General features: G+C 36.2%; 1 protein-coding gene across 6 annotated transcripts in view; it reads right to left on the bottom strand.

Annotated features, from left to right (window-relative positions):
* The window catches only part of C12H8orf34 (chromosome 12 C8orf34 homolog), a 343,264-nt gene that overhangs the window by 215,673 nt on the left and 109,858 nt on the right, over positions 1 to 17,733 (bottom strand). For all 6 annotated transcript variants that reach the window (XM_065902914.1, XM_065902913.1, XM_065902912.1 and 3 more), the window contains 2 exons: positions 9,922 to 10,094; positions 3,930 to 4,096 (listed from right to left, as the gene is read on the bottom strand). In XM_065902914.1, the coding sequence (XP_065758986.1) occupies positions 3,930 to 4,096; positions 9,922 to 10,094 (340 nt within the window). The remainder of the gene's footprint in view (positions 1 to 3,929; positions 4,097 to 9,921; positions 10,095 to 17,733) is intronic.

The following is a 17,733-nucleotide window of genomic DNA, read 5'->3' on the forward strand; positions in this document are numbered from 1 at the left end:
TTGGCAGATATCTTATTCAGCCTTTTCTGTAATTACAGCGCCAATTTCAGAGGTGCTTAAAATTGTATCTTAAAATTTCACAAGTTTGGATATTTTATTCTCTGCTATATATTAATTCCAGGCTTTCCAGGTGGCATAGTGGTAAAGAATCCACCTGCCAATGCAGGAGACACAAGAGACATGGGTTCGATCCCTGGGCCAGAAAGATCCCCTGAAGAAGGTAATGGCAACCCACTCCAGTATTCTTGCCTGAGAAACCCCATGGACAGAGGAGTCTAGCAGGCTACAGAGCATGGGGTGGCAAAGAGTCAGACACAGTTGAGCACACACACACATGTATATCTTAATTTCATACTAAAAGCTACTTTTATACCATGAGTTTTTAAGTAGCATTTTAAGTAATCATAGAAAATAATCTACTTAAAATTATAGATATTGTATTATAATATTTTCACTTGTGTAGTACACTTAGAAAAGAAATTCACAAATATACAACTGTGAAGAATTAAATATTAGCATATATTAATAATACTAGATTTCTTAACAAGCAAAACAAAGGCCAATAATTTTACTCTTAATAAGTTCTACTAATTCAATGAAAAGTTTTTTCCCCTTCAAATCAATAAGTTTTACTTAGGAATAATCTTCTCTTATATTGTTAACTAATAATTATGTTTTTTACTTTTTATCAGCACACCAAGTGCACTGCTTCCCATGCATAATAAATAAAACTTTCAGCCAGTTACAGCATAGTTAACAATCACAAGTTAAACCCTTAAAACACATAAGCTATAGTAAATTCATTCTAAACAATGTTGCAGATTCAAAAAGATATTTTAAATACCAGATGTCACTGTTGCAGATTACAATGATTTCACATGTTAAAATTCGATTTCAAATAAGTTCAAGAACTTGGTATTTATATTTTCCTCAAATATGTACAATCACTTCACTTATGTTTTTCTAGAATCAGAGTTTCAAAATGATTATCTCAAAATTCTTTAATAATAAACAACAAGATGCAAATCTAATATTAAAAGGACTAGGAAGATAGATACTATAAGGTCTCTAAATTGATTTAGGAATGTTTCATCAATTGATTGGTGTAGGATTTAAAATCCAATAGAATGAACAAGCCTACTGAAGATGCAATTTTTAAAACTGAGTAACTTAATAACCATTTTATTTCATACCTGTACTTCACATATTCATCTACTACAATATCATGGCTGAAAAATTCTTAGCTCCTGCACTAACTGAAATTATTCATGGACATCTGTTTGATTTCATGTAAGAGACGAGCCATTCACTACATTAGTTAAAGGCATAACTAACATTATAAGTCATGAACTTACATATACTACTTTGGAAAAAAAACTCTGAGTCTACATTTTAAATGAATATTTCTAAATAATAGAATAATATTAATGAGTAGGAATATTAGGGCCTTAGAGACAAATATATTTCATATTCAAAGAACATTTTACTTAATTGATGAAGTCTCTGGGCACAATAATTTGCTGATACAGTTTTCTGTTTTGTGACCTTTGTTCACTGAGACAGCTAGGCAACAGGGTTGTATATGGCATTATTTTAGGGGACAGCCAAGAGTGCTTGGAATATTCTATATTACCGCTGGGAAATCTTATAACCTAGAGATCAGCACTAGTAAACCACCATCTGCCTGTGCTGACATATGCAGACTTCACAAGGAGAAAAGTTCAAACCTCCAACTACCTCTCACTCTTAAATTTGTTCAGACCACACGCTAAAATGTCTAAATGAAAAAAAAAATTGAGACCCAGATATTAATTGCTCACATTAGGAAGTCTCCAAAACCCAATCCTTCGGTCTTCATCTTGGGAGACTAGAAACCTGATAACAGCAGAGCTGAGATATAGGGATGCTAATACTGAGTGGACGCCTGAGTCTCCTTTAAGAATCCCTTGGTGTTACTGAAACAAGATGAGTTCCTAAGCCACTGCAGTATTCTTGCCTGGGAAATCCCCCATACAGAGGAGCCTGGTGGGCTACATCCCAAGGGGTTGCAAACAGCCAGACACGACTGAGCAACTGAACAACAACCAACCATTCTGATAAGACATTCCTGATGTTCTCAGGAATCTCAAAGCAATTCAGAGAATGCCTGGATTTCTTCAAAAGATACTCTCTGCAAGATAGAGTAAAACTAACTTCATATGGGTATCAACTGACTGTGAGCTGTCATTTAAAGGAAAGGGATGAGACAGAAGGATATCTGTACAACCAATTATCCACGTACCGATTCATCAACACTGATGTCACACAGGCCGCATCCATGAACAGTCACTATTCCAGACTTGCCCCCTTCACTGCTACTGATGAGGGCAGAGGAACAACATACAGCCAGTGTCATGGAGCACAACAAGAACCCATTCCTGCATCAGCTAACCAGCAAGGGTCAGGACCACACTCTGCCTGCCAAACTCCATCCGCTTCTCCTCCGGGACTTAGCAGAGGAATAAGTCTCTCTAGAAAGCATTCCTTGATCACTGGCCCCTACTTCCACACTGGATGCTATTCCTATGTACGACTCTGTGCTTAACTAAATTTAAGCATCTGTAGTGAAAACTGAGTGATGTATTTGTATTCTCATTTTGAACACTTGAACATACACTGAAACCACAATTATTTTTACATCCCCAGGACTAAGCCCAGTGCCTAGCATTCAGTAGAGGTTTGCTGAATGGAAGCTGGATGAAGGTACAACCACTGCATCTGGCACATCTGGTGGGAAATGAGATCCCTTAAAAAATACAACAAAGCTTAACAGTTCTTTTTAAAAAAAGATGGACCGCATGAAGCGAAAATGCCATGACACAGTCTTCTAAATTTTCGAATGAATGCAGTTATTATAACATCAGACAACATCAGTGAATCTGCCATCACTAACTAAATAACACTTTGTAAGTCTATCCTTGGAAACCTATATCATTTATTACAATAACAGTATTTTACTGCCATAAATACTTAAAACCCAGGAAGCTAGTTTAGAAAAAAAAATCTTTAAAAAAATCTGTTTATTTCTGGGGGTCCTTTTTCTATATGTAAAACTTGCTTGAAAAATTCAAATGATTTTTATCATTTTTTCATTTCCTAAGATAATGCTACAAAATATTTGAAAACTGTCCTAATTATTTAGAATAGAATAGATAATATCACTGAACTAAAAACTCTGTTTTATATGTGGATCATTTGCTCTGAAATAAAATTTCATTTCCTTCTTTGAAAAAATGGTTTTACAAAAGGAAGTTCAATTAAAAAAAAAACTACTATGCAGAGATTCTGATGAAACAAAAAAAGACATCTACTTCATTAAAAGATACAAAAGGACTTCCTATATATACAACATCAATAAGGTTTCCATAAAAGTAATAAGACTATAAAAACACTGAAATCTCTGCAAACTTTCCTATCATTTATGGAAGACATACTAACATTAATTTACTATCTGCCCCTTTAAGCTTAATTTGCTTTTTCTAAAACATCTTTGAAACAACAGGGAGACAGTTTGGAATGAACTCTGAAATAGGTACTCTGGATATATTGTGTAGACAGAAGATGTGATCAAGGCAGTAATAATCAGAGAATAAAGCAGACAGACCTGAATTTGTATCACAATTGCACAGAGAATAAAGACTGATTAAGCAGGAAGAAGGTAAATTCTGCCTATACAAAGCACAAAATACAGTCCGATAAATATTTTACATGCTGAGTTGATTTCAACTTAATTCTCACATGCAACTCCATGAAAGTCTAATGAAAAGTGTATGTTAAATGGTTTCTTTACCCTATGACAAAACCACTCAAAACCTTTAAAATCTCTAAACCACTACACACTTTTACAATGCCAGAGAATAAAAAGAGAAATTATTAATTTTTAAAATTACCCAGCAATTCCATTGCATCATCTTCATTATCAATATCTTCTTCTGTTACAGATGGGGTGGGACTATGGACAGACTCAAAAGAATCTTGAGAAAGCATGGCTGCCAGAAGTTTCTTATGTTGCTGTTGCTGCTGTTTTAATCCTTTAGTCTTGAGCTCCACCTTTAAGCTGAAGAAATAGTTCAATGTGAATTTTCAATGAGGATGACAGCTGTGATAACTAAAGAAAATCTACAAATTTTCAAATATTTTGCTTTGCAAATCTATGTATATATTAGTAAAATTAATAACTCCAGTAAAATAAAAACTCTAAATGTGCAATGACTATATATATTGTTGTTTGTTGTTGAGTCAGTAAGTCATGTCCATTTTTTTGCAACCTCATGAACTATAGCCCACCAGGCTACCCAGTCCATGGAATTTTCCAGGCAAGAATACTGGAGTGGGTTGCCATTTCCTCCTCCAGGGCATCTTCCTGACCCAGGAATCAAACCGGCATCTCTTGTGTCTCCTGCATTGGCAGGCAGATTCTTTACCACTGCGCCATGTGGGAAAGCCCATCAATACACTCCAGGACTCCACTTGGCTTTGGTCTAACACTTAAGTTCTGAACAAGGATCACCTGGACAAGAACAATTGAAAGTGGCCATCCCCTCTACCTCCTCCCACTGGATGGTCTGCCTTCTGATATCTGCTCTCTTCCTCCTGGCCCCACTCTTTCAGGGGGTCTGACCTTGCTCCATCTTTTTCCACATTCTGATTATGAACACAGGTTGGTAAGTGTTAGACTTTTCTTGCACTGTGTGGTCTCTTTTGTAGGAAAACTGGATGATTCCTCTCTTGAGCTATCTGCTAAGCTTGTTTAGTTCACTACTGAAGCTTAGTAGGTAAATCTGTGTGCCCTTTGTCTTGACTCTTAATCAGAAATTAACAGGTTCTCTTTGTATTAAAGCCCAAGTTGTTGAAGAGATCACAAAAAGTTTCACCCTTAATTGCTGCCTTTTGATTTATGCAAAAGAGCTCTTTTTCTTCTTTATATGTCTAAATGTGATGTTTTTATAATTTATTTAGCAAGACATTTATTAACTGCTTGCTATGTATCAGATGTTGTGTGCACTGAGCTATAGAAATAAGACATATGTCCTTGCCATTCTCCTCACTTTAAAGCAAGTATTGCTTTTCCATAACATCTTGTGGGAAAACCTGTACAAACTTTCTGGTCAACCCAATACTTTGAGTCTACAATTTTTGTTTCCATATTGGTCTTGCCAGTACCTAGCACATTACCTTGTGTTAGTGCTCAATAAATATTTAACAAATTCACACTTTCTTTATGAATCTCATATTTTCTAATAAAATAAGAATTCATTTCAGTAGATGTAATAAGAGTTCTCCAACTTGAGAGATATGAGAATCCAGGGAAATGGAAATATAGGTAGTGAAACAAAAGAAAGAAGGACAAATAGATTGGAATGTGAATAACGAGGAACAAGTGACAGATAACAAATGTGTAACTCCCTGACAAGGACCAAGACCATTTCATGAATGGTGAAGCAAGTGTTTTTTTTAGTCTCATTAAAATACATGATTTGGTCATGAAGATGGTGGTGTGCTACCAGAACTAGACACAGATTGAATCCAAAAAGTTGTCTAATAACGAGTTCATCTGAGTCTATGAGTCCAAAGATGACTAGCAATGTGTTTCATAAAATGACTATTTGAATTAGGGTAAGTATTTCCTAACTAAATAAATGAATAAATTCTTAAAACAATGAGAGCAAATTTTTAATATATTAAAATGACCTCATCAACATTTTGAAATATATGATTTAGTTATATACTTTTTTGGTTTTAAAGAGAAATTTGTGAGTTACAAGGGGCAATTTTTGTATGTTTTAGATTTCTGTATGTTTAAGGTTTCTGTTTTTTAATTACTTTGGCAAAATCATTTTTGATTGATCAATATTCTTTATGGTAAAAATCTGCATGTGAGAATATTCAAGAATAGCAAATAAATTACTAAGTTTGATATGGTCTCTGCCACATGTATTATATATTTTCTAACATGCCCACAACAGCCAAAAATTAGACAATTTTATGATTATTTCTTTATTCTTGACTTCTTTCATTTTTTTTTAAAGTGCCCTCCATCCATTTTCTTCCTTCTTGTTCTGGTTTATTTTCCATCATACCTCTTATCACTACTTGAATTTATGGCATAAATTAATATATTTGCTTATTTGTTGTTTCTTTCTAGTTGCCAACAGAGGAGCTCTAAGAGGAGGGGAACATTTCTAGGGTTTGTTAACAGATATATCAGAAGCAATTATGAGGTTTAATGAAAAGGAGCACTGCTTATGGGAAGTGAATTTAACTTTCAATATTTAATATATATTTCTAGTTTATAAAATTTTCTATTCATTTTATGGCATATTTATATCTGATAATGATGCTCTCAATGAATAAGCTCAACTTACAAGATCTATAATATTTATTGATATTATTCTTACTTTAATAAAGTGGTTCATCTTAGAGGAGCTTCATTAGGCTTTCAAGGCTTGATAAGCCTATTTAAGAATTCAATTATAATTTAGCAAGTAATTTTAGAAAGTCTATTATCAGCTATTGCAAATTCTAATTGAGATGTCTCAAAATATAAATATATAGGTTTATTAACTCAATTTTTATTTACATTTATATTATCAATGTGTGATTATTTTTAACAACTCTAAATGTGCAATGAATATGTATGCTTCCCACTAAATGCCTAGACCAGCCACAGCAACCAATGTCAAATGGTAGCACGTGACAATCATAGAACACATGCAATCATTCCCTAACACATTCACCTCTCCCTTACAACCCTTCCGTTTGCTTGTTCAGATGCTTTACTTTCTTAAACTCTCTTAACAATTAACAATTACATCGTCTTGTCTTATTTTATTAGTTTCTCTATACTGCCCTCATAATTGCCTCCATTTTAACCAGCGCTTAACCTTTCAGATGACAGCTATGTATACTAAAGTTGCTGACCCTCTTCACACAATGCTGTATTTGTAGGACCTAAAGAAAAAGTTCAGGTAAAGTGTATCATTTTTTTAAAGTTCCAGGAAAATATGGTGGGTAAGAGTCTATTCATAAGATTCTCAATGGTTTACTGCACCATTATTTAATTCTCTCTAGGCTAATGATGAAAGTCCAGCCTATGATGTCTTTATGTTCTGAATGAGAGGGAAAATTAGCGATGTACTAAAGATTGGGTGCTGTAATAACAGCCATTCAAATAAGACCTGAGCAATTAACAGGAGGGGAATCCACAATAGGAAAAGAGATAAAATGTTAAGATAGACTATATACAGCCCTTGGTACGCTGCTGCTGCTGCTAAGTCACTTCAGTCATGTCTGACTCTGTGCGACCCCACAGATGGCAGCCCACCAGGCTCCCCCGTCCCTGGGATTCTCCAGGCAGGAACACTGGAGTGGGGTGCCATTTCCTTCTCCAACCCTTCGTATAAATAACTTTATTTATTAGATGTCTACTCACAGTCTTCTGTGCCTGCTTCACTCACATAGCAGATGCCTACTGACAATGGCAATGTAGGAGGTCCAGTAGGGGAGAGAAAAACAGAAGTCATCCTTAAAAATTGTCTTCTCTTTCAGGACTCTAGAATGTAATTAGTCTGCTAATTTTTAAGACTTAAGTTATAAGATAAAGTCATTACTATTCAAGGGCAAAAGCTAATACCCTAGCAACAGACTCTTGATTCACTAGGAAATTGCTCCCCAATCTGTTTTTATTCATTCCAGTCAAATTTAGTGCTGTGTGAGCTCCCGGCCTAAATTCAGAAATCCTGGTTTTGTATTAGATGATGGAATATAGTTTCTAACCCATAACTTTACTGCTACTCTTTAAATTTAGTTCAGAAAGCATGCCTTCTTTTTTCTCTAATGGGGCATCTGAGCAGGATTTTCACCTCTTTCTTCGTTTCATAGGTAATATATCAATTCATTATTTAAAGATAGAGAAAAATAAAAGTGAAAACAACCTTTCAAAACAAATATTTGAGTGAGAGCTCCACGGACTGAGTTTTCTGGTAATGGATATTACTAGGATTGCAAGAGAAAGTCTCATTTATTGGATATTCAAGAGGAAATAAGAGCTCACTGAAGCTAGAAAGAAAATAGAAGGACTAACATTTGCAATAAATAGCTCTTATTTATTATTATGGCTAAATGAAAGCACAATGAAAATCGACATTTCTCTATTTTATATTTAAGAATTAAAGATCTAGCAATGAATAAAGATAAAGGTGTAGTGTGTTTCATACGTCTAGTATTAAAAATAAAATTACCCTCATTGACAGGTGAAATTGATCTGACATTTCACGAAAGAAGGTAAATGGATTTTTAGAAATGGTTTTCTTCTCCTTATACAGTACACTTCAACTATTTAAATAATTTAAAAGTTATTTCTCATGGAAATAGAATCAATTTTCTATATGCCTGAAGCACATTAAATGAGTATTCCGAATTTTCTTCCCTCTAGCCAAGTGATAAGTCAAAGTAAAAAAAACCCTGAAAGCTATTACATTGTAGAAAATACAATTTTCTCCTTGAGAAAGAATGGTTATTGGCTGCTGCTAAATTTAATGTAGGGAACACAAAGTTACCGTGGCTATGCTATGCACAGGAAAAACTCTTCTGTGGTGCTCAGCTAGCAACATTCACAGAAAGTTTAAGTTCCTGTCACATTTCAGTCCATGAGTATTTTTTCTCAATCTTGTGTAAGCCATGCCTTGATAATAATGCCTTTTCACTCCAACTTCCTCATAGAAGTTTTCAGTTTCATTTCAAATTTTACTCACTGCAGTTAGTATTACAAGAAATAGTTATACTGAATACACTTTTTCTAGAAAATATTATCTAGACTTTTCAAAATTATCTCACTTCTACTAGCATATAGAGCGGGCTTCTCAGTAGTAAAGAACTGCTTTCCAATGCAGGAGACATAAAGAGACGCAACTTTGATGGCTGGGTCAGAAAGATCCCCTGGAGAAAGAAATGGCAAGCCACTCCAGTATTCCTGCCTGGAGAATCCCATGGACAGAGGAGCCTGGTGGGCTATAGTCCATAGTGTCGCAGAGTCAGACACATTGAAGCAACTTAGCATGCATGCACACCAGTACATGGAAACTTAGGGCGAATCTTCTGAAACCATTTTGAGCATCATAGAATTGAATAAAATAAACCAGGGACTTTCAAATTCACAAATTATAATAGCTTCAAAATCATTTCAAAAGTTAAACCATAGAGAATGTAAATAATTATATTCAATCATAGTTATCAACTCTAAACTCAAATGGTTCTAAACCAAGGTTTCTCTCTATATATTCCATCTAATTCCACCTTGTATCGTCTTTCATACTTGGGTTCGATCCCAGGGTCAGGAAGATCCCCTGGAGAAGGAAATGGCAACCCACTCCAGTATTCTTACCTGGAAAATCCCATGGACAGAAGAGCCTGGTGGGCTACGGTCCATGGGGTAGCAAGAGTTGGACATGACTTAGCGACTAAACCACAATAGTCTAACATACATTTAATAGTTTTCTTCTTGCTGAATAACTAGATCTCTCTGGTAAGTCAGAAGTCTTCCCTCTCCAATCTTAACCCTCACCGTAATAACAAGCCAGTCTTATCCAGTATTACAGTAGGTCTTGACTGACAGTTTATGTCCTTGTAATTATTTTTCTATTTGGTTTTGGTAGCAAAGAAATGATAAGCTTGCTAGATGTAAAGCAAAAAATCAAAACCAAATCTAAAAGCAAATCTGAGAAAACTCTAATTTTAAAAGATAGAAATTAATTTTTATCTTATATGTGACATAATATTCTATATAAAATTGCTAAGAGTTATCTCATCAAAATCATGCATGTGATTTCCCTTTTGTCTGAAATGATGAAAGTGTTCAGAATCTTAGAAGACATCTCATCTCACCTTCCCGCAGGGCTAGAGCTACTGTCTTCATTTTCCCATTGTTCATTTTTACTTCTGGGAATTGGGGGCTGTAGCATTTCAGCAGCCAGTGGGTCAGCATCATTCTCTTCTCGACCAATCCACTCGCCAATCACACGAGGTCTCAGAAGAGAAGAACTAAATGCCATGGTTTCCTGAAGAGAAGAAAAGAATTTCTGGGCCTTAGATAATATATTACAATGAAAAGGGCGATAGGGAAATATTCTTGCCTAGATTTTAAACTGCTTCCTCAAATTAAAATGTTTCTTTTTTTCCCCCTTTCTTTCTGAATTGACATAAAATTTCAGTTCTTTCCATCTCTACAGATGACTTCCTCTATAGGATTGGTGCCCACTCATGAAGGCCATTATGGTAAAGGATCCAGGAATGAAATCTTTGATTTGGATTTCTTAGGCTGTGTGTTTGTCCTCAAGATGGAAGAGGGGGAGGATTAGCATTTGCAGCACAAGGAGGAGTGTATGGGAAGACCCACATAGTGAATGAGCTTGGTCGGTTAGAAAATGATACAGAATTTCTCAAATGGGGAAGAAATTGAAGTGGACTCAGAGAACAAAGTCCAGGAGAGATAGGGTTAGAAGGATACATTGCCTCCAACTGCAAAGCATTTTGGACTTTTAGAAATCGAGGGGCTTCCCTGGTGGCTCAGACTGTAAAGAATCCACCTGCAATGCAGGACACCCGGGTTCAATCCCTGGGTTGGGAAGATTCCTTGGAAAAGGAAATGGCAACTCACTCCAGTATTCTTGCCTGGAGAATCTCATGAACAGAGGAGCCTGGTGGGCTACAGTTCATAGGGTCGCAGAGTCAGCCACTGCTGAGCAACTAACACTTAGATAAATCCAGTAGAGGTTGGAAGCAGAGCAGTATCAATGACAGGCATGCTATGCTAATTTTAAAAAATGCTAATGTGATCTTTTTTCACAAACTAGGATATGATGTGACTCCTAAAATGATATTTTAAATATTTACATCGTTTAATACTTTAAAATGAATACCAAAGACATGCAACTGCTAGGGATACCTCAGTGTGGAAACAAGGTAGATTACAAAGCAATACCTATTGTAAGATCTACTTTTTGTTTAAAAAATTCATATGGGTATATCTTCATGTGCCAGTTTCAGCCTACCAATAACCAACGCTGTTATTGAACCAGCCCTTGTGGTTCTTTATAAGTGCAAGACACTCTTCAGCAATAATCACGAGGCAACTTGAAAAAATAAAGGCTTATGACTCACAGAAGCATTTTTGTGTGGCTTTAGGAAGCATCACTATGAACAAAGCTAGTTGAGGTGATGGAATTCCAGCTGAGCTATTTCAAATCCTAAAAAAAAAATGACGCTGTGAAAGTGCTGCACTCAAAATGCCAGCAAATCCGGAAAACCCAGCAGTGGCCACAGGACTGAAAAAGGTCAGTTTTCATTCCAATCCCAAGGAAGGGCAATGCCAAAGAACATTCAAACTACCACACGATTGCACTCATCTCACACGCTAGCAAAGTAATGCTCAAAATTCTCCAAGCCAGGCTTCAACAGTATGTGAACCGTGAACTTCCAGGTGTTCAAGCTGGATTTATTAAAGGCAGAGGGACCAGAGATCAAATTGCCAACATCCACTGCATCACAGAAAAAGCAAGAGAGTTCCAGAAAAACATCTACTTGTGTTTTATTTACTACGCCAAAGCCTTTGACTATGTAGAACACAACAAACTAGGAAATTCTTCAAGAGATGGAATATCAGATCATCTTACCTGCCTCCTGAGAAATCTGTATGCAGGTCAAGAAGCAACAGTTAGAACTGGACATGGAACAACAGACTGGTTCCAATTGCAAAAGCAGTACAAGTAGGCTGTACATTGTCACCCTGCTCATTAAACTTATATGCAGAGTACATTATGTGAAATGCTGGGCTGGATGAAGCACAAGCTGGAATCAATATTGCTGGGAGAAATATCAATAACCTCAGATACGCAGAGGACACCACCCTTATGGCAGAAAGTGAAGAAGAACTAAAGAGCCTCTTGATGAAAGTGAAAGAGGAGTGTGAAAAAGCTGGCTTAAACTCAACATTCAAAAAACTGAGATCATGCCATCTGGTCCCATCACTTCATGACAAATAGAATGGAAACAGTGACAGACTTTATTTCTGGGGGCTCCAAAATCCCTGCAGATGGTGACTGCAGCCATGAAATTAAAAGACGCTTACTCCTTGGAAGAAAAGCTATGACCAACCTAGAGAGCATATTAAAAAGCACGGCAATTACTTTGCCGACAGAGGTCTTTAGTCAAAGCTATGGTTTTCCCAGTAGTCATGTATGGATGTGAGAGTTGGACTACAAAGAAAGCTGAGCACCGAAGAATTGATGCTTTTGAACTGTGGTGTTAGAGAAGACTCTTGAGAATCCCCTGGACTGCAAGGGGATCAAACCAGTCCATCCTAAAGGAAATCAGTCCTGAATATTCATTGGAAGGACTAATGCTGAAACTGAAACTCCAATACTTTGGCCACCTGATGCAAAGAACTGACTCATTGGAAAAGACTCCAATGCTGGGAAAGACTGAAGGCAGGAGGAGAAGGGGACGACAGAGGATGAGATGATTGGATGGCATCACTGACTTGATAGACATGAGTTTGAGCAAGTTCCGGGAGTTGGTGATGGACAGGGAAGCCTGGCGTGCTGCAGCCCATGGGGTCACAAAGAGTGGGACACGACTGAGCGGCTGAACTGAACTGATGACCTATAGAATCTCGAATTACACCGTACACCTGGTAGCACGCAGAGGGAGCGCGGAAGACAGCAGGCATGGACCTGGGTTTCTGCTTTTACTGGGGTTAATGTTGGGGGCTATGGGTTTCTATGGGCTCATTCTTCACTGGTAAATTTATAAGAGAGAGTAGACACGTAAAGTGGGAAGAGAAAAACTAAGTGGCCAGTTGAAAAAAATGAATCATCAGGTTATTAAAATCCACTAACACCTCTAAGACAAAGGAGCTACAGGGTAGGGGTGGGACCTGGATCTCTGAAATACGTTTATTAGTGATAGCCACCCTTGAAGTGGCACCCTTGGCAGCTCAGTCAGTAAAGAATCTGCCTGCAATTCAGGAGACCTAGGTTTAATCCCTAGGTTGGGAAGATCCCCTGGAGAAAGAAATGGCAACCAACCCCAGTATTCTTGCCTGGGAAACTCCATGGCCACCACCTTTGAGGTAGCTGCGTCAGCAATCAAAGCTTAAAGTCAGGCACTTTCAATAACTAAACAACAAACAAAACCTCTCAGGGTTTCTACTATAAACCATCAATGCATCATTCACAGACTAACTCCTTCATTTATTCATTCTTTTATATTTATTATGATTCACTATGTGCCAGGCACTGCTTGATTTACTGGAAAACACAATGGTAAGACCAAAATTTACTGGTTTCAACTGAATGGAGGGACTACAGGTAATTCTTAAATTCTTCTTTTGGCATTTGCATGTCTTTTTAATATTCTATGATAAATATGTACTTCTAATAAGAAAAAATATATTTTAAAATATCTTAATCTGAGAAACAGGTTTATAATTTGCAACATTACAAGAGTCTCGAACAATTCCTTAAAATTTAGATCTGATCAACTGAATCTTTACAATTCCCCCAAATATTATACAAATAAAATATTAAAATATATACAAAGTAGTATTAATTAATATACCAATACACACCAAAAGCAACATGTGAAATATGATTTAGACATATTTAGTGAACATTTATCCAAGTGATAAGTGACAGAAAATAGATATCTCGATATTTAGTCCCAGCCTTCATGAAACTGTAGCAAATAATGTTTAGTGTTTGCATAACATAGCAACTGATCTGATATCCTTCTGTATTTATATTCCCAAAGCTAGGAAATCAAAGCTTCCAGCTGTGAAATCATGCAATCAAATTAATGACTTGCAAGTACTGAAAATGCATATTTATCTGCCACAATTTAATATCATTTGAAGTGTAAGAATGAAAATTAACAGTAGTACTATTAAATGTTAAGCCTATATTTGCATTAAGAGCAAATTAAGGAAAGACATGTTTTAGGGAAAAAAAAATCCATAAACATATTTACAGCTTCAGAGTAAGTTTTGGCCTGTGCAGCTTTGAAATGCTAACTTACTCTTTGAATCAAATACCCAGAAAAACAAAAATTATTTGAGGTAGTTGAATTGGCAAAGGCATTAGCCTGAAGTAAAAAGGATTGAGACTATTCAAGAAATAATAAATAGCCCTTAGGGACTCCATTTTTTCTACACAAAGTCAGAAAGTTGAAGAAGTTACTCAAAGGAATCCTTTCCAGTGCTTTCTTCAGAAGTAGCCAAAAGGTTAAAAGAAAGAAAGAAAGAAACGTTCAGACAGTGAAGCCACAAGATACGGAAAACAATGGATGGGGACTCCCAGGGAATAGGACTGGGGCTTTACTGGTGGCCCAGACAGTAAAACATCTGTCTGCAATGCAGGAGACCCAGGTTCGATCTTGGGTTGCGTAGCTCCCCTGGAGAAGGAAGTGGCAGCCCACTCCAGTATTCTTGCCTGGAAAATCCCATGGACAGCGGAGCCTGGTAGGCTACAGTCCATGAGTTGGACACGACTGAGCGACTTCACTTTCACTTTCACTTTCTAATTAAGGAACACCTCCCAACACCTTGGACAGGAAGACCTGATGACATCTGTCCAGCAAGGTTAGAGAGCTGCTATGAACCAGTCACTTGTACAAACCGCTCCTTACTTCCATTTTCTAACAGAAAGTATTCAGTGTGGTTATCCCAAATTAGTCTCATCACTTAATAGAAAAGAAGAAGCAAAACTACTATCATTTACATGTATTTCTTATATAGGAAAATCAAGAGAAATCAGAAACAAGTTACAAATTAATGAGTTTAGCAAGCTTACTGAATTTAAGATAAAACTAGAAAAATAATTTTCATTCCTATATGCCAACAAGTTTTAAAAGGTAACTTGTAAAATAGATACCATTTACAATAGTAGTCAAAAACACAAGGTACTAAGGAATAAATTTTAAAAAACTCTGCATGCTCTTTTTGAATATACTATATGACTTTTTCATAAAATACTACAATATTTAATTAAATGGAAACATGCCATGTTCATGAGTAGAAAAACTCAGAAATGTAAAGATGTCAATTCTCTCATACTAATCTAAAATACAAAGCAACTCCAAACCCAATGTAACAGATACAAGCAAATGGACCAGAAGAGGAAAACTGAATGTCCAGAAACAAGGTAAGTGACAGAAGCATGCACATTTATGGACAAATGATGAACTTTTCAATAAACGGTTACAAGAAATCTATTATGCATATAGGGGAAAATATGTTCCAACTTCTTACAATATTAAAAAACATTTTTCAAGTAGATTAAAGATAAAAAACAGAATTCTTAGCAGAAAATAAAAAGTAATACTTTTATGATGTCAAGTAGAAAAGATTTCTTAAACAAAACTTGATGTTAAAAATGTCTGTTAATAGAAGGCACTATTTAAAAAGTGATGACAAGCCTAAAAATTTAAGAAGGTATTTGAGACAGACAAGACCAACAAGAGTTGACGTCCAAAATATATAATAAACTCACACAAATCTAAAGAAAAAAATAAGTGGGCAATAAAAATGAGCAAAAGAGAAAAGCAGGCATTCAATCTTACTGAAAATTAAGTATTACAAGCAATAATTTAATCCATGAGGAAAAAGTTTCATTAAAATACTTGATGATAGCCAGTGTTGGCAAGGATCAGGGGCAAAATATATTATTACAAACTGTTGTTGGGAGTACACATTAACAAATCTCTTTTGAGAGAAATTTTGTATTACTAATAAAGTTAAAAATGCATGTGCTGATACAACCACTATAGAGAACAATATGGAGATTCCTTAAAAAACTAGGAATAAAACCACCATACGACCCAGAAATCCCACTACTAGGCATATACCCTGAGGAAACCAAAACTAAAAGACACATGTACTTCAGTGTTCACTTCAGCACAGCTAGGACATGGAAGCAACCTAGATGTCCACAGACAGATGAATGGATAAAGAAGCTGTGGTACATATATACAAAGGAATATTACTCAGCCATAAAAAGGAATGCATTTGAGTCACTTCTACTGAGGTGGATGAACCTGGAGCCTATTTCACAGAATGAAGTAAGTCAGAAAGAGAAAGATAAAAATCATATACTAATGCATACATTTGTATTAGGACTCTAGAAAGATGGTACTGATGAAATTATTTGCAGGGCAGCAAGGGAGAGAGACATAGAGAACAGACTTATAGACACAGGGTGGGGGCAGGAAGGATAGGGTGAGATGTATGGAGAGTGACATGGAAACTCACATCACCATATGCAAAACAGAGAGCCAATGGGAATTTGCTATATGACTCAGGGAACTCAAACATGGGCTCTGTGAAAATCTACAGGTATGCGATGGAGAGGGAGATGGGAGGGAGGAGACATATGGATACCTATGGCTGATTCACGCTGTTGTTTGGCAAAAGCCAATACAACTCTGTAAAGCAATTATCCTTCAACAACACATTTAAAAAATGCATGTACAATACTGCAAGATTAACTGAAGTTCAATTAGTTGTGTTTTTTCCTTTTAGTTCAGATACATTTTTATTCCTTAATTGCAACATCTCCTATCTCTCTCCTGATTCTCAACTGATCATGTTGCTTATCTCAATGAGAAAATGAAAGCAACCAGCAGAGGATTTGTCCATTTTCTCATCACCAAACCCATCAGCTACTAACATTCTTGTCTTCACCTACAAAAGGTGAACTGTCATTTCTTCTCCAAGGTCTGGCATATATTAATAGAAAGTATTTGATATACATTTGCAGAGTGGATAAAAGAATGACAAAATTAAGGTAATGTATGATTCAATGTTTCAATAATGCATTACCAACATTATTAGTCATCAGGACAATGTAACTCAAAACCACAGTAAAATAATATTGATACTTTACACCAGGAGGACAGCTATAATTTAAGATAAACGACAAGTGTCAGCAAGAATATGGAGAAATTTGAACCTTAATACTTGCTGGCTGGAATGTAAAATGGTGCTGCCACTATGCGAAACAGTTTGATAATTCCTCAAAAAGTTAAACACAGAAGGAGATATGTTTTAGCATTTTCATTCCCTACACATACAAGAGAAATTTTAAAAACATCCACACAAAACTTGTGCATGGACGTTCCTACAAACATCCTTCTTAATGGCTGACAAGTAGAAACAACTCAAATGTCCACAAATTGATGAATGAATAAACAAATTGTGGTATATCTATTGGGCTTCTCCCATGGCTCAGAGGTAAAGAATCCATCTGTAACAGAAGAGACCCAAGAGATTCAGGTTCAATCCCTGAGTCAGGAAGATCCCCTTGGGGAGGACATGGCAACCCACTCCAGTGTTCTTTCCTGAAAAATCCCATGGACAGAGGAGCCTGGCAGGCTACAATCCAAAGGGTCGCAAAGAGTTGGACAGGACTGAGTGACTGAGCACCCACAGTATATTTATACCACAAAATATTTTTCAGCAATAAAAAGAAGTGAAGTACTTATATATGCCATGCCATTAATGAAGCTTGAAAACACTATGCTAAGTGAAAGAAGATAGTGAAAAAAGACCACATATTTCATGACTGCATTTGTATGAAACTTCTAGTATGGCAAATCTAAAGAGACAAAGTAAATTAGCAGTTGTCTTAGGATAAGGGGTTAGGA

The sequence above is a fragment of the Muntiacus reevesi genome, chromosome 12 (assembly GCF_963930625.1).
Source record: "Muntiacus reevesi chromosome 12, mMunRee1.1, whole genome shotgun sequence".
NCBI classification, from domain to species: Eukaryota; Metazoa; Chordata; class Mammalia; order Artiodactyla; family Cervidae; genus Muntiacus; species Muntiacus reevesi.